Here is a 19,546-nt window from a genome sequence, read left to right as displayed (position 1 = left end):
TTCCATCTTTAACGTGACTCTATTTTTACGTAAACGTTAACGTAAACGTCGTTTCTAACGTCCACGCAGTATCGCAACAAGATGAACGAGCAACAAAATCAAGTAGTCTCCCAGCAGAGATTAGCACTGGCTCAGAGACAAGCAGAAATGGCGTCTATAGACGCGAGGATAGCGCAACTTCAGGGTCGTTTACAACGAAAAAGAGCATTGAATCAACGTCTGAGCCAACAACTTGGTTCGACGAATCGAACGAACGCGACGACGAACACCGGTTTCCCGGAATCTAAGCTAGATTTTAATGCCGGCGGTAAAGCGAGACCTACCGGGAACATCGCCGCCATCGAACCCTATTCGCACATACCGAACGACAACGACTTTAATCTGAACAAAAATGATCCAAAGTATCAGACGCTACCTTACAACACTAAGTTCACCGTGAACTTCAAGGCCGTCGAGGACGACGTCAACAAAAACAAGATACAGCACAGCGCGAGCGCCTCCCAACTCGGACAGAGGACGGCCTTTCAACAATTCGGCCACCAAATTGCCCACAGCCAGTCGCAATCGCACATACAAGGTCGGTTTTCCTCGAAAGAGTTTCAGTTTTCTTTGAAACTTTATTCGCCTTACGCCCCATCCCTTTCCTCTCCGATAAACGATTACCTATGATTTTCCAGGTCAGTCTCAACCCCTTGGATCGAGTCAACAGCAACAACAGCAGCACAATCAAAATCTTGGTAACCAGACTGCCAATTTGCAGGGAAACTGCAACAACAATACCAACATGAGCAGCAACAATAACAATAACAACAACAATAACAACAACAACAACAATAATAATAATAGCAATAACAATCTCATAGCCTCGACCCACAATAACTTCACTCAGGAGAATTTGTCACAGAACTTTAGGATTCATGCCCATCCTCAGCAATCACAGTTGCAACAACAGCAGACACAACACGGTAATTCTCAGACGAAGCAGTACAATTCGACGAGTTCCTCGACCTCCAGTCTTGGTTCAGCGCCGTCCATCACGCAAACCCATAATCATCGAAATCTACAGACTCATCAAAAGCCAGTGTCGAGCGTGGCGCCGAGTTTTCCTGTTAAATCTTTAATCTATCAAACGTCCTCGACTAAGATCAATCCTGTGATGCCACAAACGCTTAGCCTTATAGGACGAGCACACTCAACGAGTCAGAACTTTGTGGGTTTGAGCGGGTCAACCAACAACAATCAACAACAGGTGAATCAAACGACGCAAGGAAACATCGGTTCTACTCAAGAGTCCAATTACGCGTCGAGGCACAATTATGGGAGCAATCAACAACAGCAGCAACAGCAACAACAACAACACAACACCGGTCAGGCGAACGTTGCTCACGTATCTTCTTCAACGATCTATCAAGCACAAAACTCACCGAATCTCGTGGCAAGCGTTCATGCCACACCTAGTGGAGCAACTCTAACTAGTAACGCGAATGTTCAACGATACAATCAAAATCAGAACGAATCTCAGAACGATAATAAAAATAAATTCGAACCTACGAAAGTACAGGATAAATTCGAGCACGTCTTACCATCAAAACACGAGCAGCAGCAACAGCAGCAACAGCAACAACAACAACAACAACAACAGCAGCAGCAGCAGCAACAACAACAACAACAACAACAACAACAACAGCAACAACAACAAATCAGATACGAAGGAAATCTCTTTAAATACGATAGTCAACAACAAATGAAATACGATCAACAAATCAGTCAGCCGTCAAAGATGTACGACCAAACTGGTGGTAAGCACGATCAGACGAGCAACGTACAATCTTCGGTAAAGTATGATCAGAAACACGATAATGGACAATCGAAGCACGAGCAACATCACAATGCAAAATACGATTCCGGTCAATCCTCGCAGCAATACAAGCACGACCAGCACGAAAGTCGAACGTCGGTCAAATACGAGCAACACGGTAATCCGTCTTTCAAGCACGACGTAACGAGCAATCCTCAACAATTCAAGCAAGAACAGACGAAATACGAGTCAGGACAAAATAAGTTCGAATCGACATCTTCGAAATACGAACAGAGCACGACGATGAAACACGATCACAACGTCAAGTTCGAACCGCCAAGCAAGTTATCGGAAAAACCATTCGAATTTGAAAGGTTAAAGAATGAGAACGAGAGAAAGAATTTGAACGAAATGAGAGCGGAGGACAAGATTAAGCCTGCGCTACCTCCAAAACCTAGCAAACCCAATCCACCACCTAGGCTGACTCATCACGAAAAAATCGATGTAACTTCGGATGGACTCAACGATTGTAAGACCGCCGTTGTTGTAACTGTTGGTACAAGGTACGTTTTTACGTTTTTTTTTTTTTTAATTTTTATTTTTATCTTTTTATTGTAATGTTACAAGTTTTATATATGAAAAAAAAAGAAAAACGATTAAAGATAGAAGAGAGAGAAAGAGAGAGAGAGAAAGAAACCAACTTATCCAGCAAAGAACAAGACGAAACAATGACACGGGGGGTTAATTATAAATGTTAATTAGTCCACGATCGATTTGGCGAGAGTGAATCGAGTGAAGCCTGTCTCGAATAATAGACACCGAAATAGAACGACGAGTGTGGCGAAGAGACAACAGACGTGCGTTTAGTTCCCGCGAGGTCTCTGATTGATAAAGTCAGGGTATCAAAGTGGTCGGTGATACTCTAGAAATCTTTGTGTATTCTTTGTCACCTTTCTTTCTTGTTTTCCTTTTTCTCTCTTTCTTTTTATTTTTTCTTTCTTTTTCTTTTGGAGGGGAAGTATTATTTTTTCCCCGGTTCATCTTGGAACCTATTGAAGAACAAGCGACGAAGAAAGGTCATTGGTACTTTGATCGAGTGATCGTGCATCTTTACCTAAACGAGTACTGTTCTCACGAAAGATAATCGCGAGTAACAAATACTGCTTGAACACACGAGTCAAAACAAAAAAAAAGAAATAATTTTTTATTAATGCCGTGATATATAAAATTCTCGAAGCTTGTAGGTAGCTAGTAGATAATTCTTTTTTTTTCTTTTTTTGTATCTGTTAATATCTGTACATTTCAGAACCGACAAAGAGGAAGATATACCACCGATTCCTACATCGGAACCACCGGAATCACCAACGGACTCTCAACTGAGTAATCACCAAATTATCAAGGCACGTCCGTTGACGTTGAAAAAGGCACCGATTTCGGAACAACCGAAGCTGCGATATGCAAAATCGAACGTTCACGTGTCGATAAATCGACGTATTGAAATGCCCCCAGCTTTTCTTTTTCCGGAAACTGAAATACCAGCGGACCTCATGCAACCTGAACAGCAGCAGCAACAGCAGCAACAGCAACAACAACAACAACAACAACAACAGCAACAGCAGCAGCAACAACAACAACAGCAGCAACAGTCTCAGCAAATAATAGACACGACGGACAATTGTAAGAAAAATAACGCGATTATTGGTGAGGACATAATTGGAAACGAAAAATTAGAAGAGTCCGATATTATCGATGCCTTGAACATCATCAACATCGAGGATAAACCGAAATTAAAAAGCGATACGGAACGTAGATTAGAGTTAGACATAGACGGTAAGACGTCCGAAGTGATGAGAAGAAAAAAAGGTAACCTGAAGTCTAGTACAGGAAAAGCGAATCTCTCGAGAAGAGTTTCCTTCGACCCACTTGCACTTCTTTTGGACGCTAGCCTAGAAGGTGAGCTCGAACTCGTGAAGAAAACCGCCAAAGAGGTCGCCAATCCAAGCTCGGCCAATGACGAGGGCATAACCGCGCTTCACAATGCCATATGCGCGGGTCATCTCGAGATCGTCAAATTTCTCGTCGAATTTGGTTGCGATGTTAACGCCCAAGACAGCGACGGATGGTAATCTTAATCTTCTTTCATATTGTTTCCAAAGTTTTATCATTTTTTTTTTTTTAGTTGTACAGTTTTTCATTTTTCTTTTCTTTTCTTTTTTTTTCGTACATACGTGTTGTTGTTCATTTTTGTAGGACACCGCTTCATTGTGCCGCGAGTTGCAACAATCTCTCTATGGTGAGATTTTTGGTAGAACACGGTGCGTGTATTTTTGCAACGACACTTTCGGATCACGAAACGGCCGCAGAAAAATGTGAAGAGGATGAGGAGGGCTTTGACGGATGCTCAGAATATTTATACAGTTAGTATTTATATAAACGAAGCCGTCGTTTCGTTCGATCGTTTAAAAAGCAGATTAATTGGGAAATATTAACGAGTTAATTAGCGGATTAACCGGCGTCCATTTTGTCACAGGTGTACAAGAGAAACTAGGGATTATGAATAACGGTCAAGTATATGCGGTCTTTGATTACGAGGCGCAACATAGTGACGAACTTTCTTTAAAAAATGGTGACTCTTTGGTCGTGCTTCGTAAGGGTGACGATAATGAAAGAGAGTGGTGGTGGAGCAAACTTGGACACAAGGAGGGTTATGTACCTCGAAACTTACTGGGTGTAAGGGATATTTAAAAAAAAAATTATATATCTAATCGACGACATTAGCTATATCTTTACTTATTCTATATATGTCTAATCCTGTAACATATTTGCCTGTTACAGCTGTATCCTAGAGTACAACCAACGAAAACGGACTGAGGCACGTCATGCCGCATCATTCGTAATATCCGCTAATAATTCATTATCACAGTATTCGATCTGCAGCTTTATCTTATTAAGTATCGTAGTCCATTGTCACACATTACCAATGTCGTTTTATTTAATTACGTGTTATCTCGTCCGAAGGAAACGAATACAAAATTCTGTATAATTTTTCTATATTTTTTAAGAAAAAACACAAGCGTGTAGAATACGCGCCCTCCCCACTCGTGCGCGCGCGCGCGCACGTGGGATTAACGTGTAAGTTATTTTTATTGACAAATCTCTCGAAGTTTACATATGGAAGTGTAAAATGATGTTACATACGGTATGTAACAAGAGAGACGTGGAGATCATATCTTCTTTACTATATTTTACGAGAAAGAAAAAAAAAAAAACAAGAAAATATTGTAAAGCATATACAGTATTTAGTGCAACGGGTATGTTATGCGTTTAATACACTCGTCTCGTATTTTGTTTTCGATTGCATTTTTTATTATACGTGACACGAAACTAATATTTAAAAGAGAAAAAAAAGAAAAACGGAAAAAGAAAAAAAAATGCGAATACACTGACAAACATACATAAATGTATTGATGAAATGAAAATGATTTTGATTTTTATCCTAGAAATAATAAATATAATATTTCAGTTTTTGTGATGTCACTCAACGGTACACAATAATTTTTAATGAAACAATTTTCCAAGCTTTCCTTTTTACAGTGTGTTTTATGTACTTAGTGAAATCTTTTTTTCTTCATACGTAGTTTAGCATCAGTTCCTTTAAGATAAAGTACAAAAATGCTACATGTGTTTCTTAACGACTCGTTTTAATGTTCTAATCTATGATACACACACACGGACACGCACACACATACACATACAACACGCAAGCACGCACGCACGCACGCATGAAAATTTACCGTCAAAGGAGACGAAGTCTAATATCATTCGCCTTTATCTAAATAAGGTCACTTTTAAGAAATTACAGCTCTCTTCGTATACATCACGCGGAAATATTCAAGATACGCATGTTCCAAACAAAAAGTTTTCTGTACTTAATAATCACGTGCCTATTCTCATTAATTTGTTTCACCTAAATATCTATGTTTAGATGAAATCAGATTCTTGTTGCGAGACCTGTTACATTTAATTCGTGTCAGACATTTTCTTAATCCGATTAAAAATAAATGATCTCGGATTTTGAAAATGTTCCGAAAGTATAGTGTAATATAGTCTTGCCAAGATAGACATAAAAATGACCAGTGTGTAAGTACGTACGAGGTGGAAAGAATCTTGAGTGCAAGGTAGAATAAATATTATGTGTGATTGATAAAATTCCATTTTAAAACGTATACCATTAGTAGTTCAGAAGAATCTCAAAATCATGATGCAATATTCTAATAGAATAGAGAGATTTTACTGCTACATCAGAAAATTTCTATAAGCATGTTGTTATAATCCTTAAATATACATGTCTCGTTTCGGTCCTGATACAGGCCTTTAAAAGAAAATTTCTGATGATTACTAATTAATAAAGTATGTGCCTTTTTCAGAAGTAATAACAGATATATTATGTAAGAATATATGATATATATGACGAATAAAAGATTGTTTTTAATAAATTTAATCCAGGTTCCTATCTCTCTTCATATTTATAGATCGATATAGATTAAGATTAATAATTATTAACTAACCACCGCATACGTATCATAAAAATATAGAGATTGAGTATTCCGATGCATTGACGTAACATAAAAAAAAAAAAAACGATATTCTCGCATTTTAATTAACATGCAAAATTTTACGTGCGTACGTAAAATATTATATATGACAAAAAAATGGTCACACTTATTCCGATACATCTATTATTTATAAATAGCATTTACTCTTTTCATACTTATAAAACTATATGAACGTCAATAATTTCAAAATCGTAAACTTTAGATTCTGCCTACTTTACATAGAACCACCAATTTAGTAATAACTCATAAAATCTGTTCCATGAAATTTAATTATTTAAGAAAATATTTAATTAAGCTAATAATTTATAGAGATTGTTTTATTCGCGATAAACATTTCAGATGCGCAAGATCTCAGTCGAAGTCAATGAAGTGTATAATATTGTTATAAAAATGGATGTATATATTAACAAAAATATATATATGTATATATATATAAATATTGGTCTATTATAGCGACAAAATTGCTGATAAATTTGCCAACAAATCTTGACACAATAATGAAAAGACATTCGATTTTTATCACGATGATATACTCCTTCATCTCTTTCTCTACTTGTATAAATTATTATATTAAATAATATATAAGAAAATACCATGACGCTGTAAACAAATGAATAATTCTCGATTAACTTCAACGTTCGTGTCGACGTAAAGGGGTATGTAAATTTATCATAATTTAAATATACCTAGACAATAACCGGATTGATTTCTTTCAGCAGCTGTAGACAACCATTTATTTCTTCACAGTCTTTTGCCATGGTTTCTAGTCTAAAATAATAATAAAATGTATATGATAAAATGAAAGATAATATATTTCATATATCTTACCTTTCTCTATACAAGTTCAATGTAGATAAATTGAAACATCCTTCTGTTAACGCACGTCTACAAAATAATGCTAAATTTTTGAAACATTTATAAGTTGTATTATCTAAACCCTGACTTTCCCATTCAGGTAGTTCTTTAGTTATATTCCATGCTACAAAAACATATTGTATCACAGATGACCAATGTTGTGATTCCAAAAGTCTTTTCCCTTGATCAATTACTGCTTTCTATATAGATGCACGAAGCATGTTTGATAAAACAAATGGTAACATAAAAGCCCTATTTTATTTTTGCATAGTAAAATTTCAATCATACCTGAAATGCGTCTAAATGTATATATGCGCGACTATATGCACAGTCATCTGCATTCGAGGAAACAAGACTAGCATAGATATTTTGTCTTAAATTGCAAAGTTTTTCCCTCTGTGGTTGTATGTCTGCCATTGGCATTTTATTCATAAAGACATCCTTCAATTTTTCATCTTCGCGTAGATTACCATCTTCCTGCATAGATATTATATCTGTAATAAGTTTGACCAACTGTTCGTGGCTAAGACCTCGTAATCCATTTACTAAATTTCCATTGAACTTTTTCTGTATCGAAGAATCAATGACGTTCATAGATTTCGAAGGTGTCCTTCTCTTTTTTTCTGATACAGTGAATCTAGACTCATTAGCATCGCCAAGCGATAATCTTTTTCTAGGTGTACTTCTTAATATCATAGTTGATTTTGATGGACTTTTTACTGGAGTTCGATCCCTAGAACTTAAACTAAAACAATATTCTTTTATTCATTTGCTTATATCTTTTTTATACCTTTAATATCTCAAGATCAATGAAATAAACATTGACTAACCTTAATAAGCTGTCACGCTTGCAAGTATCTAGGTCTGGTGACCAAACTATAGTCCGTCGTCTTCTTCCACGTTTTTGAATAACAAGTTCATCCGGACTAGGAGCTGGACTCCAAGAATCTGCAGTATGTCGACTATTCATTACATTGTCCATTGTATTTTGTTCAATAGGAAGCATTTCTCCTAAAAAATATAATAAAAATAGATACTACCTTTTCATAGATACAATTTATACAGAAATTAGTATAATTTACTTTTGGTGAAAATGATTTTTACCAAATGATAAAATGATAAATTATATTTCGTAAAAATGATTTTTACTAAAAATACGATATAGATAGTTCTTTTATTTCGCACACTAGAGTAGTAAATATTATTAAATAAAAATATTTCAGATAATAATACCTGGAGAAAATGTCATACCCGGGACGTTAGGAATAACTGCTAAAGCTTGACGGGCAGATCTTCTACGTGAACCATCTGGTCTTCTTAAAAATTCTCTAGTTGGAGTGTTCATTATGCATCAAGGATGCAATAAAATGTTTATTCTAAAACTTTTCTTAAGTTTCACAAGACGAAGTTTTTTTTCTCTGATTTAATTCACCATATAAATTTGGATCTCACTCTACATACACACCTTTTACGATTGTCTCTTTCACAAAATCAACAATGTGATGTTCTTATGTGTTACGCTAATATATATCTTTTTTAATCGTAACATGAAAAATAACGTGAAATTTGATTTAATAAACACCACTTTTATAAGTGTACAATTGATATAAAACTTTTTCGAAATTTATTTATTATTAGGTAAAGAATTCACGTTAGAGCATTCACAACGGAAAATGGCGGGAATTTATTTGATTGGTGGTTACTGATCTTAATGTCGATACTATATGACGTCATTCGAAACAAATGAATCGTAAATTTTACTAACATTTTCGGACAATTCTAAACTAACCTAATCAAAATAAGATGCGAAACTATTGATTCATTTTTTGATAAATATTCTATCAAATTAATATCATATCGCAAATATAATTTTGAGTCAGGAAACTATAAGTATAAAGAAGGTTTTCATGGATCACATAGTTGTTAAATGATGGTTTTAAAAGTAATTTGTTATGAAATAAATAATTTTTTTCAATTGTCTCGATAAATGAAATTTGTTATGACAACAATGATCAAATGGTCAAAACCAATCGCTACAATAAAAATGGGATCAAATGACAAATTTCTATTTATGACAGTCATTCAAAATGGCGGGTAGTTCGTTATCGCACAAATACAGTGTTATTGCACAGTACAAGATGTGCAATTATTGTTCGTGAAATAATATATTTATATATATATACATATATATATATAAATAATAAATATTAATACATATAATTATTTTTATGATTTGAATTATGTCATCCATCAAATATTATACATTCCTACAATGAGAATGGTATAAACATATATATATATATATCATGTTCGTATTCGTTTCATATAAACAAGTATTACGTCGTAATTATGAGTCCCAGTAAAAGAAAAACTATCAATATAAATTCTGAGGATGAAAGCAGCCCGAAGTGTCGTCGTAGTTCATTAGCAGTTAATTTAAGTTATACCAACTTGACAGATTCAGGTAATGGTTCCCTCAGAAAAACACAGATTAAGAACAATGAATCGTTTAATGATCAGATGCAATCTTATATGATACCAAACGATGATGAAGAATTAGAGATAATGCAAGAAGAGAAAAATTCTTCCAAAACATATAATATAAATAAAATAAATAATAGAGGTTCTTGCATAGAAGATAAATTGTTACGAAACATTCGTGTACGTATTATTGATGTAAAAGATATTAAAGAAAATGATGCAACTTGTGAAAAGTTAAGAAATGCAATATTAAATAAAACTAGAGAAATATTTAATAAACAAGATGAATGTGCTATAAAGACAAATTTAGTTTTACAAAATCAAAAGAATAAAGTATTAACTACTACTTCTCAGGAGATTATAGATAAATCTCTGATTCCAATTGATGAAGTTACAAGTATACAAAGTAATACTCATAATGAAAATTTAAGGATCTTTTCTACACCTATTAATAAAAGTTGTAATGTTAATGAATCCATAGATAAATCAAAGATAACAAAAAGAAGGTTATTTACACACAATGATATTATCGACTCTCAAGTTATTGAGACTGTAACAGAAGAAAACCATGATTCAGAAAATAACTTGCAACAATTATCTCTTACAAATTTTAATTATAAAAGTAGTCCTATAATATCTGGTAATTATAAAAGACATCATATATCAAAACTTTCATTAAAAAATCTTTCTGAAACTAGAACAAAATGTAATCTAGAAGAAGATTTGAGTCAAAAAACTGAATCAAATTTAAGTAGTTTAAATGATGAAATTGAATCAATCGGTACACCTATTTTTTGTTCCACATATAATGAGGAATTGGGTGGAAATAATAACAAATTTATTGAAGAACATAATATTAATAATGAAAGACATAAAAAAAATGCAAAACTTGTATCTATGGAATTAACAGCTGTTCAAGGAAATATTTGGGAATATAATAATACCTATATTGACAAAATGGTGATTAAAAATAGTGAAGTTAGGAATAAAAAAGAATCTGAGGATCAAAGCACAAAAGAAAAAATAAATCAAACAACTTCCATATCAGATAAAGAGTCTATAATGAATCATGAAACTATAATAAAAATATCAAATACAATACTTCAATCTAGTCAATATAATATAGAAAAAAATGATAATATTAAATCCATAATTGATAAAAATGAAAATAGCATTGAAGAGCTTGGATCATCTTTAGATGTAAATACTTCTATGGATAATGAAAGTGAACAGGAAAGTATTCGTAGTTCATTACAAGTAAATACATCTTTAAATTCTACATATAAAAATAGACACTCTTACAATGAAGAACAACGATCCAAACAGCAAAATACAAGAACATCAAAAAAACATTCACAATACAATAATGAAGCAACAGATGGAAATGATGATTCTACAAGTTATATTGAAAGTACACCTTATAATGTACCTCAATCACAATTAAAATGTGACACAGTAATATATAATACAAAATTCAAAGATTCTACTAAAATAATTGAGACATTAACTAACAAAACTATTAAGAAAAAAAATAAAAGTATTTGTAATCCAAAAAATGAACAGTGCATGTAAGCAAACCGTATATTTTTACTAGAAAATTATTAAGTATTAGAAAATTATTAATTTGTGATAATTAATTATCATAACATCTTTTCTTTTCAGATGTAAAATTCATGCTACACATTCAATCATGTGTACAGAAAAAGGAAAAGATATTTTACATAAACCAGTTATTTTAGATGATTCACCTATAGTAACTTCAAATAAACAAAAATACAAGGAAATAATTATAGAGGATTCTTTCAGAGAAGAACATGAATCTGGTAAAGACAAAATAAAGAATAACAGTTTGGCAAATATAAATGTAATAAGCTCTAAACCAAAGAAAAAAAAATTATTGCCACTTTGTGAAAGTTCTGAATTATCATTTACCCCAATGGAAAAATCCTTATCACCCGAAGAACCATTGATAACAAAAAAGAAAAAACGATTTAAAAAGAAAAGAATGATGAAACAGAATTTGCAGGCAAGAACTTGCAATGTCTCAAATGATATAGAAAAACATGATGATTCATCAGAAAATAATTTTAGTTTCAATCTAAAGCAAAAAAATAAACGTAAAAAGCCTAAAAAAGTAATTAGTAAAAAAATTGTAATTAAAAAAATGGCTGATAATGATATATTGAAGCAATTGAAAAATTTACATAAACATTCTGACCAAGAAGTTGAGACTGTTGAAGATAGATATTCTTTAAATGAATTTCGAACTAGAAAAGAAACTTCTCAATGGCTGGTTCATAAATCTCAAAAAATTATTATGGTTGTAACAGGATTCTCACATAGGTAATTTTATAAGATTTTTCTTTTATCTATTCTACTCATAGATATGGTATAATACATCTTGTGTGAAATATTAAAACATAATATATAAATTCAATTACTTCCAGAGATAAAAATTTGATTAGGAACATTGTAAAAACTCTTGGTATGGCAAGCATTGAATCAAATGTTACACGTAGAACAACTCATGTAGTAAGCACAGGAGTGCGTACATTAAATTTATTGCATGGTATAATAAGAGGTTGTTGGCTTGTAAAACTTGAGTGGGTTTTAAAATCTTTGGAAAATAATGGATGGTTAAATCCAGAACACTATGAGATAACACATTTCTCAAAGGCAGTAAAAGTAAGAATTATAATACAATTTTATAGTAGTACATAAAGTAATCTTTGATACAAATGATTTTTTTTCCCCCTTAGGAAAATCGTAAAGATCGGGAATTATTTGGAATGGCTTATGTACCAGAATTATTTGCTACTTCTGGATTCTTACACGTTGAAAATGGTACTACACCTCCTGCTCATATCTTAAAAGATCTTATAAAAGCTGCTGGTGGTCGACTTACTGAATATCCACAGGCTGCAAAAATTATTATCGGTGCAAATGGTGTGAAAGAAAGTTGGATCTTGGATTCAATTACTACTGGTGTTTTACAATCAACAACACAATATCAAAGAAAGTAATGCAGTATTATAATTTTTTTGTACAAATTATGAATAATTGCCACAGGCAATGATAAAAATTTTATACGAATTTTATATTATTTACTTAATATATCGAAATATTTTTGGTTATGTTCTCAGTATTTATATTATAATAATGATATAAAACGACTTTATACATATATATATACACATACATACCAAATCAAATGTGTTTATTCATATATAATATAATATACCTGTTCTCTCTTATATGATCCTGAATATTTATTTTCATCAATGACGATTTATTTGATATTTTATAGTATATGAATTATAATTAAAGTTCTCGTTTTATAATGATTTACACTAACAATGAATATAGACATAATTTTTGGCAAAACTTCAATAATCTATACTTTCAATAAATTTATAATTATTTAAATAATCTACGATAGTAATGAACACGCGTTAAATATAAAATAGTTTTCGTTTAGTACTTAAATACGATTTATTTTGAATTCGGATAAAGTTGCCTTCAACTAACAACACAAAAACAAACCTTTGATTGACTTTGGCTGTATTGGATTAGTTCGCTTTTGTATTCCGACGAGTGAACGTCGAAGCTCTCTCTCTCTCTCTCTCTCTCTCTCTCTCTCTCTCTCTCTCTCTCTCTCTCTCTCTCTCTCTCTCTCTCTCTCCTTCTCTTTCGTGATACTTGAAAATTAATATTTTCGATAATTTTATATTTATTTAAATAATACGCCGAGTTGAATAGATTAATATTTAAACAATAGTATATTCGTTTAAATGTTATACAGTTTGAAAGACGTGGTAGATAATTTTAATTATTTTCTCTTAGATTTATATTTTGATTTTCGATCGTTAGTTACGTGTAAAACAACAACAAATCTTTGATCGACTTTGTTGATTATCGGATCAGTTCTCCTTTGTACTGCGACGAGTAAGCATCGAAACTCTCATACCGTCTTTTCTACAAGTATCAATAAAGTAAGTAAATTTTTATATCACACATTTTTTCTATAATTCATACAGTTTCTTTTTATAACATTGATACTAATAATCTTGTTCTTATTTTTCTATTTCCGAATATCATTACAATCGCGCGCGAGATAATGACGAAATCGAGTGTTTGTATCGTTTAAATAAAAATCAAAAATTTGTAAAATAAAAGCAGTGTTTGTTCGTTCATGTATCGCAATAATTTTAACAATATTTAAACGATAAGTGAATTTGTATCGACTGCGTACAATGCAGTCGTTAGAGTCAGTGTTTGTTCGCAACAAATTTTTGCATATCAGTAGTCGCACGAACTATATTTATAAAAGACAGTAGAGTTTCGTGAAGTAAATTCAGTGATTGTCCGTTAATAAATAACTACCGTGAATTAGAGTCAGTGTATTATTGAAGAAGGTTTTAACCAACGTCGATATGGATCTATCTCATTTTTAACCAGCTACGAATCATCCTTTATTTCGACCTAAATCGCAAACTAATGTTTTAGAGCCATTGCAGAACTTCTTAAGGAGTAAGTAATTTTTAAATCCCTCCGATCACTCAATCATTTTGAGAACGAAAAATCCCAATCGACACGAGTGATTGATTGTAAATAATTAGTAAAAGAGCATTTAATGACCACGAGTAAATTTCCGATGAAATTTACTCGTGAATGGTTTTTTGTTTTTTGATTTATTTAATAGGTCAAAATAGGATCTTCTTGTTCAAACGCTTTAATTATAATTATTTGAAATTTTGAATATTTTCGAATATATTTCGATTAGAATATTAAGGAACACAAAATTTAAAGTGAAGTCACCGTTAGCCCATGGGTCTCCAGATGCAGCAACCTCCACGCGGTGAGACCTGGGTCGGTGGTACTTGCAATATTTCAAAATCTAATTCAATGCAAGTACTACCGGGCGAATGGCTGCATATTTTAATATATTTTCAAAATCTTATTAATCTAATTCTAATTCTGACTTAAACATTAAAGTATTACCACTTTACGTTGCTAATAATACTTCCATAAATAAATAGATTGAATATAGTAGAATTCTATAGACGAATATTAAGTATATAAATTTACGAATAAAATCAAGATCTCGTCGATTATTTTGTCAAAAATAATAATTAGTGAATATATACTTATATATTAAATGTTATTTTTATAAAAATCAAAACACGAGTTCGTTTGCATACTATCTAGGAAGTAACTCCTACACTGTTTTTTTTTTTTTTCATGGTTTTTTCTATAAAAGTTATTAAAATAATAATATATAAAAAAATAATATAAGAATAATAAAAAGAAAAAGAAGTAAAAGAAAAATTATATGTATACTTATATTATATAAAATAATATTTGCTATATAGTATTTACTAATTTTTATGTTTTACAAAATATTTCACAAAATCTTGCTTTTTGTTTTATCGATTGTGTTTATTATCCTTTACGTATTTGTATCGTAAAATAAAGGCGTTGGCGTCGTATCTATCACGGATTACTGTAACAGGCATGCCACCATCAAAGATGTATATAAATGAAAAAAAAAAAAAAAATGAAAAACTGAAGAGTGTGAGTCACTATTAAACTACTTATTTTACAGATCTAACCTGATCGTTATTTGTACGAGAATGATGTAATCTATTAAACTTGTACATTAATACGATATTCATGATGAAGATAGTGTTCCTAGTTTACGTTTATTGTTTATATTTTATCCATATCTATCGTTGAAGTCACGTACGCTTCAAGAGAAAAGTTAATGAAAAGTTTAAATTCATTCAAAATTTAAATTCAATAACTATAAATCTCAAGAGATCTATACGAGCATAGTATTTGAACCAATCAGAAAGTACTAATAATTAAATGGGAAAAAAATTGTGAAAAAAAGTTTAGCCTGATATTTCATCGCAAAATGAAAACGTGTCGTAAAGTTTAACTTTAAGATTACATTATATATGTCAAAGCGTATGTTTAGTTATTACGTCTAGAATCTACCATATGATGTGTCAAATTTGTAGATATTTGTTTAACATGTATCTTCAAATTTCTTTAGTAATTTTCTAATCTTAATCATTCGCATAACAATGGAAATAACTGTCTTCCCGAGGTAAATATTCATAAAAATTATATTGGAAGTTATTATTTGCTTTTTTAATATGTATAAATTCGATTAATTTCTTTAACTTTCTCTTTTTCTTTTTTTTCTCAAGTTTTTAATTCCTTGAAATTAACGTGTTTAATTTACAGATTTAGTAACTTTATTTTTTGTCCATGATGCTATTGTTTATTATAAACTAGTAATCATTGTTTGCATTTGTTTTTTTTTTTCATTAAAATTGATTTAACTATTGTTTTTTTAATGAATATAACAAATGATGTATCTCTATTAAAAATAGTATATCCTATCTATAAATATTACACATTTTTTTTTTTTTTACAGTATAAGCCCACCTCCATCAACCTATAAACCTCCATCACCAGATTTATGTATACCAGTTCACAGATCCAATACAACTATTATAACAGATTTATATGCTGGAATACCCGAAAATTTAGTTTTAAATATTATAGGATTTTTGGTTAGTTCATTGTTATCTACGAGTTATATAGATTTGAATTATAAAGTGAATAATACATAGGATATTTTATTTTATAGTTATTAGTTCTTTTATTCGGTTTATTACGTAAAAAAGCCTGGAATTATGGACGTCTTGCATTGCTACATAAATCAGATAATAGATGGATGGAATTATTTTATGGTGACAATGATACTAGAGATGTAGATGCAATATACTTAGAAACATCTGTTAATTCTCAGCTATCTCAAGCTGATAGAGGTTTTCTTTCATGGATTGTTACAGCATTTAAAATAAAGTTAGTACAATTTATACACACATACACACACACATATATATATGTATACATTGTTACTAAAAATATATATAATAAATGTTGCAGAGATGAAGAACTATTGAAAAGAGCTGGTCCTGATGGCTTGCTGTATATATTATTTGAGCGTTATTTGATTGTTTTAACTATTGCAATGGTTATTATATCATTATGTGTAGCATTGCCTATTAATTTTTATGGTAGTATACATGATGATGACTTAACATTTAGTCGTACAACAATAGCCAATCTAGACCCAATGTCTTCTTGGATATGGGTACACTCCATGTTAATTATATCTTATTTACCAATTGGTGCTTATGTGATGAGACGTTTTTTAAAACAGGTAAAGAGTTATTAAAAAAATTAGAAATTATAATGTTATTTTTTTTATAATTTTTAAAACTATTTATATAGGTACGAGAAAATAGGCCTAGTGGAGAATTAGCAGCTAGAACACTAATAATTACAGAAATACCTAAACACCAATGTGATGTAGAAGCACTTACAGAGTATTTTAAGTATGTATGTTACTCTCGTAACAGAAATAATTATTTAAAATCGCTAATTATACTGTAAATTATTGCTTTATTAATTTAGAGAGGCATTTTCAACACTGACTATAGAAGATGTGACATTAGCTCATGATATTAGACGTCTCTCAGTGTTAGATACAGAAAGAGATTGTGCGGAGCAAGCACGTTTGTATTGCGAGAATTATGCTAAAAAAAGAGACCCTTTAAAAATATATCCTCATCGTTGTGGTCAGATTTTAGGATGTTGCTGCAAATCCGTGAGTACAACATCGATATTGTTATCATATATACAAAATTGTCCTTTCTAAAAAATATTTTTTAATAATTATGAAGAAAGTTGATGCTCGAGAATTTTATGCAAATGAAGAAATTCGATTAACTGCATTAGTAGAAGAAGAAAGACAATTGGCCTTGAGTAAACCATTAGGGATAGCCTTTGTTACTTTAGGTTTGTGTATTCTTGTTATGGAATTATCGGAATATCATAATATTCCAAATTATTATTATTATCATATATTTCGATATAGGAACACCTGGTGCAGCTAGAACTATGAGGAGACAATTACGATCTTCGCCTTCGATAAAGTGGAACGTTAATTACGCTCCAGCACCTTCAGATATTTTTTGGGAAAATTTAAGTATACCAAGAAGATGCTGGTATTTAAATGCAGCACTGATAAATGTTGCTTTATTTATAACATTGTTTTTTCTTACTACACCAGCTGTAAGTTAATTATATATTACTATGATGAGATCGCATATTGAAATTATTAGAGTTGTTAATAAATATTTTTTCTATTTAGGTTATTATACCAATTTTAAATAGATTATCTATACCAGGAGACATAAAAAATTTGAGCCCTGTTATTTCTTCGTTTTTACCAACTTTATTATTAGTAAGCGTGGCCGCTTTAATGCCTGTTGTAGTTGAAAAAAGTGAATCTTTAGTAAGACACTGGACGAGAAGCAGTCTGAATCGTACGGTTATGAGAAAAACTTTATTATTTTTATTACTTATGGTTCTTATATTACCTAGTTTAGGATTAACCAGTGCTGAAGCATTTTTTGTTTGGACTATGAAAGGAAAAAATGATACAGGAAGATGGGAATGTGTATTTCTTCCAGATCAGGTATAACATGCATGAGCTGTAACACATCGTTCATTAAAATGTATTTCAAGAGATCCTGTAAATAAGAATATCGATCTAACATCTTTACAATTATTTCAGGGTGCTTTATTTGTAAATTATGTAATTACTGCTGCTTTACTTGGAAGTGCATTGGAATTAGTCAGATTTCCAGAACTTGCCCTATATACTTTTCGTCTGTGTATTGCACGTAGTAAAGCAGAGAGAGTGCACGTCAGGAAAGCAGTATTATGGGAATTCCCATTAGGAGCACATTATGCATGGTTATTATTGGTATTTACTACAACAACGGTTTATAGTCTTGCTTGTCCTTTAATTACTCCATTTGGACTGCTATATTTATTAGTAAAACATTTGGTATGTCCGCAAGGATTTTTTAATATCACTTAAAAATTGTTTATTATTGTATTAATTAATTATAAACATATACACGTGTACACAAACAGGTGGACAGGCATAATTTATGCTTTGCTTATGGACCAAGTGTAGGTGGTGGTCAATTAGCAGGTACGGCAACCAGCGCAGCAGGAACTGCTCCGATTCTTGCACAAGTAGCATTTTTAGCTCTTGGATTAGTAAGAAGAGGTTTATCTCCTCTGGCAGCTGTACAACTTAGTGGTCTTGCTGCTAGTATTTTAGGTCTTGTAACTGGAGTTACATTACCTGCGTCCAAACCCAAAGTACAGTTCACATTCAATTGTTATATTTTGTAATTATTATTTTTACTATCAATACGATATAAACAACATGTTTATTTTTAGACACAACCGCCAAAAAGAGATCTTCCAGGCGGAATAACAGGACAAAGTTTTATTGCGCCCGTATTACGAAAGAAACAAACTTCTGTAGAAGAAACTATATCTGTAAATTCAAATTCTGAAATGAATACGCCAAGTCCAAGTATAACTTCTTCTATTGTCTCAGAAAATACCACTAAGCTTTATCAAGATTATGCAAAAGAACCTAAGGTGTAAGGTGTAATGTTTTGTTTTTATAAGCAGTTTTTCTAAACACAAGCTTATAATTACGTGTATATAAAATAGCACAAAAAATAAGTATCCTAAAAATTTGAAAAAAAAAAAAGAAATAATATATCACAGATTCTAATATTTAATTATTGTAAAATAATATATTAAAATATGTAATTATTATTTAAAAGAAAAATTTGAATTTGATAAAAACTTATAATAAATTGCCTATAATAATATGCTTAATTAA

General features: G+C 31.4%; 4 protein-coding genes across 23 annotated transcripts in view; 3 read left to right on the top strand and 1 right to left on the bottom strand.

The window, feature by feature from the left end:
* Positions 1–6,294, top strand: part of LOC127062297 (apoptotic enhancer 1 protein-like) — a 102,011-nt gene extending 95,717 nt beyond the window's left edge. For all 18 annotated transcript variants that reach the window (XM_050990250.1, XM_050990249.1, XM_050990245.1 and 15 more), the window contains 6 exons: positions 70–577; positions 678–2,361; positions 3,105–3,920; positions 4,049–4,215; positions 4,329–4,528; positions 4,634–6,294. In XM_050990250.1, coding sequence (XP_050846207.1) covers positions 70–577; positions 678–2,361; positions 3,105–3,920; positions 4,049–4,215; positions 4,329–4,528; positions 4,634–4,669 — 3,411 coding nt within the window. In that variant the 3' untranslated portion in view covers positions 4,670–6,294. The remainder of the gene's footprint in view (positions 1–69; positions 578–677; positions 2,362–3,104; positions 3,921–4,048; positions 4,216–4,328; positions 4,529–4,633) is intronic.
* LOC127062307 (uncharacterized) lies at positions 5,316–9,228 on the bottom strand. 3 transcript variants are annotated; one of them, XM_050990270.1, is made up of 6 exons: positions 8,503–9,228; positions 8,100–8,280; positions 7,558–8,014; positions 7,243–7,469; positions 7,101–7,182; positions 5,316–7,014 (listed from the first exon to the last, which is right to left on the bottom strand). In XM_050990270.1, the coding sequence occupies exons 1-5, from the start codon at positions 8,612–8,614 to the stop codon at positions 7,101–7,103; spliced, it is 1,059 nt and encodes a 352-aa protein (XP_050846227.1). In that variant the 5' UTR covers positions 8,615–9,228; the 3' UTR covers positions 5,316–7,014. The 3 variants fall into 3 exon arrangements, with proteins under 3 accessions (XP_050846227.1, XP_050846229.1, XP_050846230.1); XM_050990272.1 differs by having other exon boundaries at positions 5,316–5,450; XM_050990273.1 differs by having other exon boundaries at positions 8,521–9,228.
* A 127-nt stretch (positions 9,229–9,355) lies between these two features.
* Positions 9,356–13,009, top strand: LOC127062301 (putative leucine-rich repeat-containing protein DDB_G0290503). The gene is made up of 4 exons (XM_050990259.1): positions 9,356–11,318; positions 11,413–12,093; positions 12,198–12,435; positions 12,510–13,009. Exons 1-4 carry the CDS (start codon positions 9,619–9,621, stop codon positions 12,771–12,773), a joined length of 2,883 nt encoding a protein of 960 aa, XP_050846216.1. The 5' UTR covers positions 9,356–9,618; the 3' UTR covers positions 12,774–13,009.
* A 2,355-nt stretch (positions 13,010–15,364) lies between these two features.
* LOC127062870 (calcium permeable stress-gated cation channel 1) lies at positions 15,365–19,418 on the top strand. The gene is made up of 12 exons (XM_050991812.1): positions 15,365–15,862; positions 16,196–16,334; positions 16,412–16,629; positions 16,714–16,990; positions 17,062–17,165; positions 17,245–17,437; positions 17,514–17,628; positions 17,708–17,904; positions 17,984–18,310; positions 18,410–18,685; positions 18,775–19,008; positions 19,090–19,418. The coding sequence occupies exons 1-12, from the start codon at positions 15,840–15,842 to the stop codon at positions 19,300–19,302; spliced, it is 2,316 nt and encodes a 771-aa protein (XP_050847769.1). The 5' UTR covers positions 15,365–15,839; the 3' UTR covers positions 19,303–19,418.
* Positions 19,419–19,546: the final 128 nt, after the last annotated feature.

The sequence above is a fragment of the Vespula vulgaris genome, chromosome 3 (assembly GCF_905475345.1).
Source record: "Vespula vulgaris chromosome 3, iyVesVulg1.1, whole genome shotgun sequence".
NCBI lineage: Eukaryota > Metazoa > Arthropoda > Insecta > Hymenoptera > Vespidae > Vespula > Vespula vulgaris.
The sequence above is the reverse complement of the archived record's forward strand: the minus strand, read 5'-3'. Positions and strand labels throughout refer to the sequence as shown.

Excerpts from the sequence above, each read along its gene's own strand:
- LOC127062870 (XM_050991812.1), top strand. The coding sequence starts at position 15,840 with ATGGAAATAACTGTCTTCCCGAG. Across the intron at positions 17,166-17,244 it reads GCACTTACAGAGTATTTTAA|AGAGGCATTTTCAACACTGA; the intron begins GTATGTATGTTA and ends TTATTAATTTAG. Across the intron at positions 19,009-19,089 it reads TACCTGCGTCCAAACCCAAA|ACACAACCGCCAAAAAGAGA; the intron begins GTACAGTTCACA and ends GTTTATTTTTAG.
- LOC127062301 (XM_050990259.1), top strand. The coding sequence starts at position 9,619 with ATGAGTCCCAGTAAAAGAAAAACTATCAATATAAATTCTGAGGATGAA. Across the intron at positions 11,319-11,412 it reads CCAAAAAATGAACAGTGCAT|ATGTAAAATTCATGCTACAC; the intron begins GTAAGCAAACCG and ends TTTTCTTTTCAG. Across the intron at positions 12,094-12,197 it reads GTAACAGGATTCTCACATAG|AGATAAAAATTTGATTAGGA; the intron begins GTAATTTTATAA and ends AATTACTTCCAG.
- LOC127062307 (XM_050990270.1), bottom strand. The coding sequence starts at position 8,614 with ATGAACACTCCAACTAGAGAATTTTTAAGAAGACCAGATGGTTCACGT. Across the intron at positions 7,470-7,557 it reads TACATTTAGACGCATTTCAG|AAAGCAGTAATTGATCAAGG; the intron begins GTATGATTGAAA and ends GCATCTATATAG. Across the intron at positions 7,183-7,242 it reads TTGAACTTGTATAGAGAAAG|ACTAGAAACCATGGCAAAAG; the intron begins GTAAGATATATG and ends TTATTATTTTAG.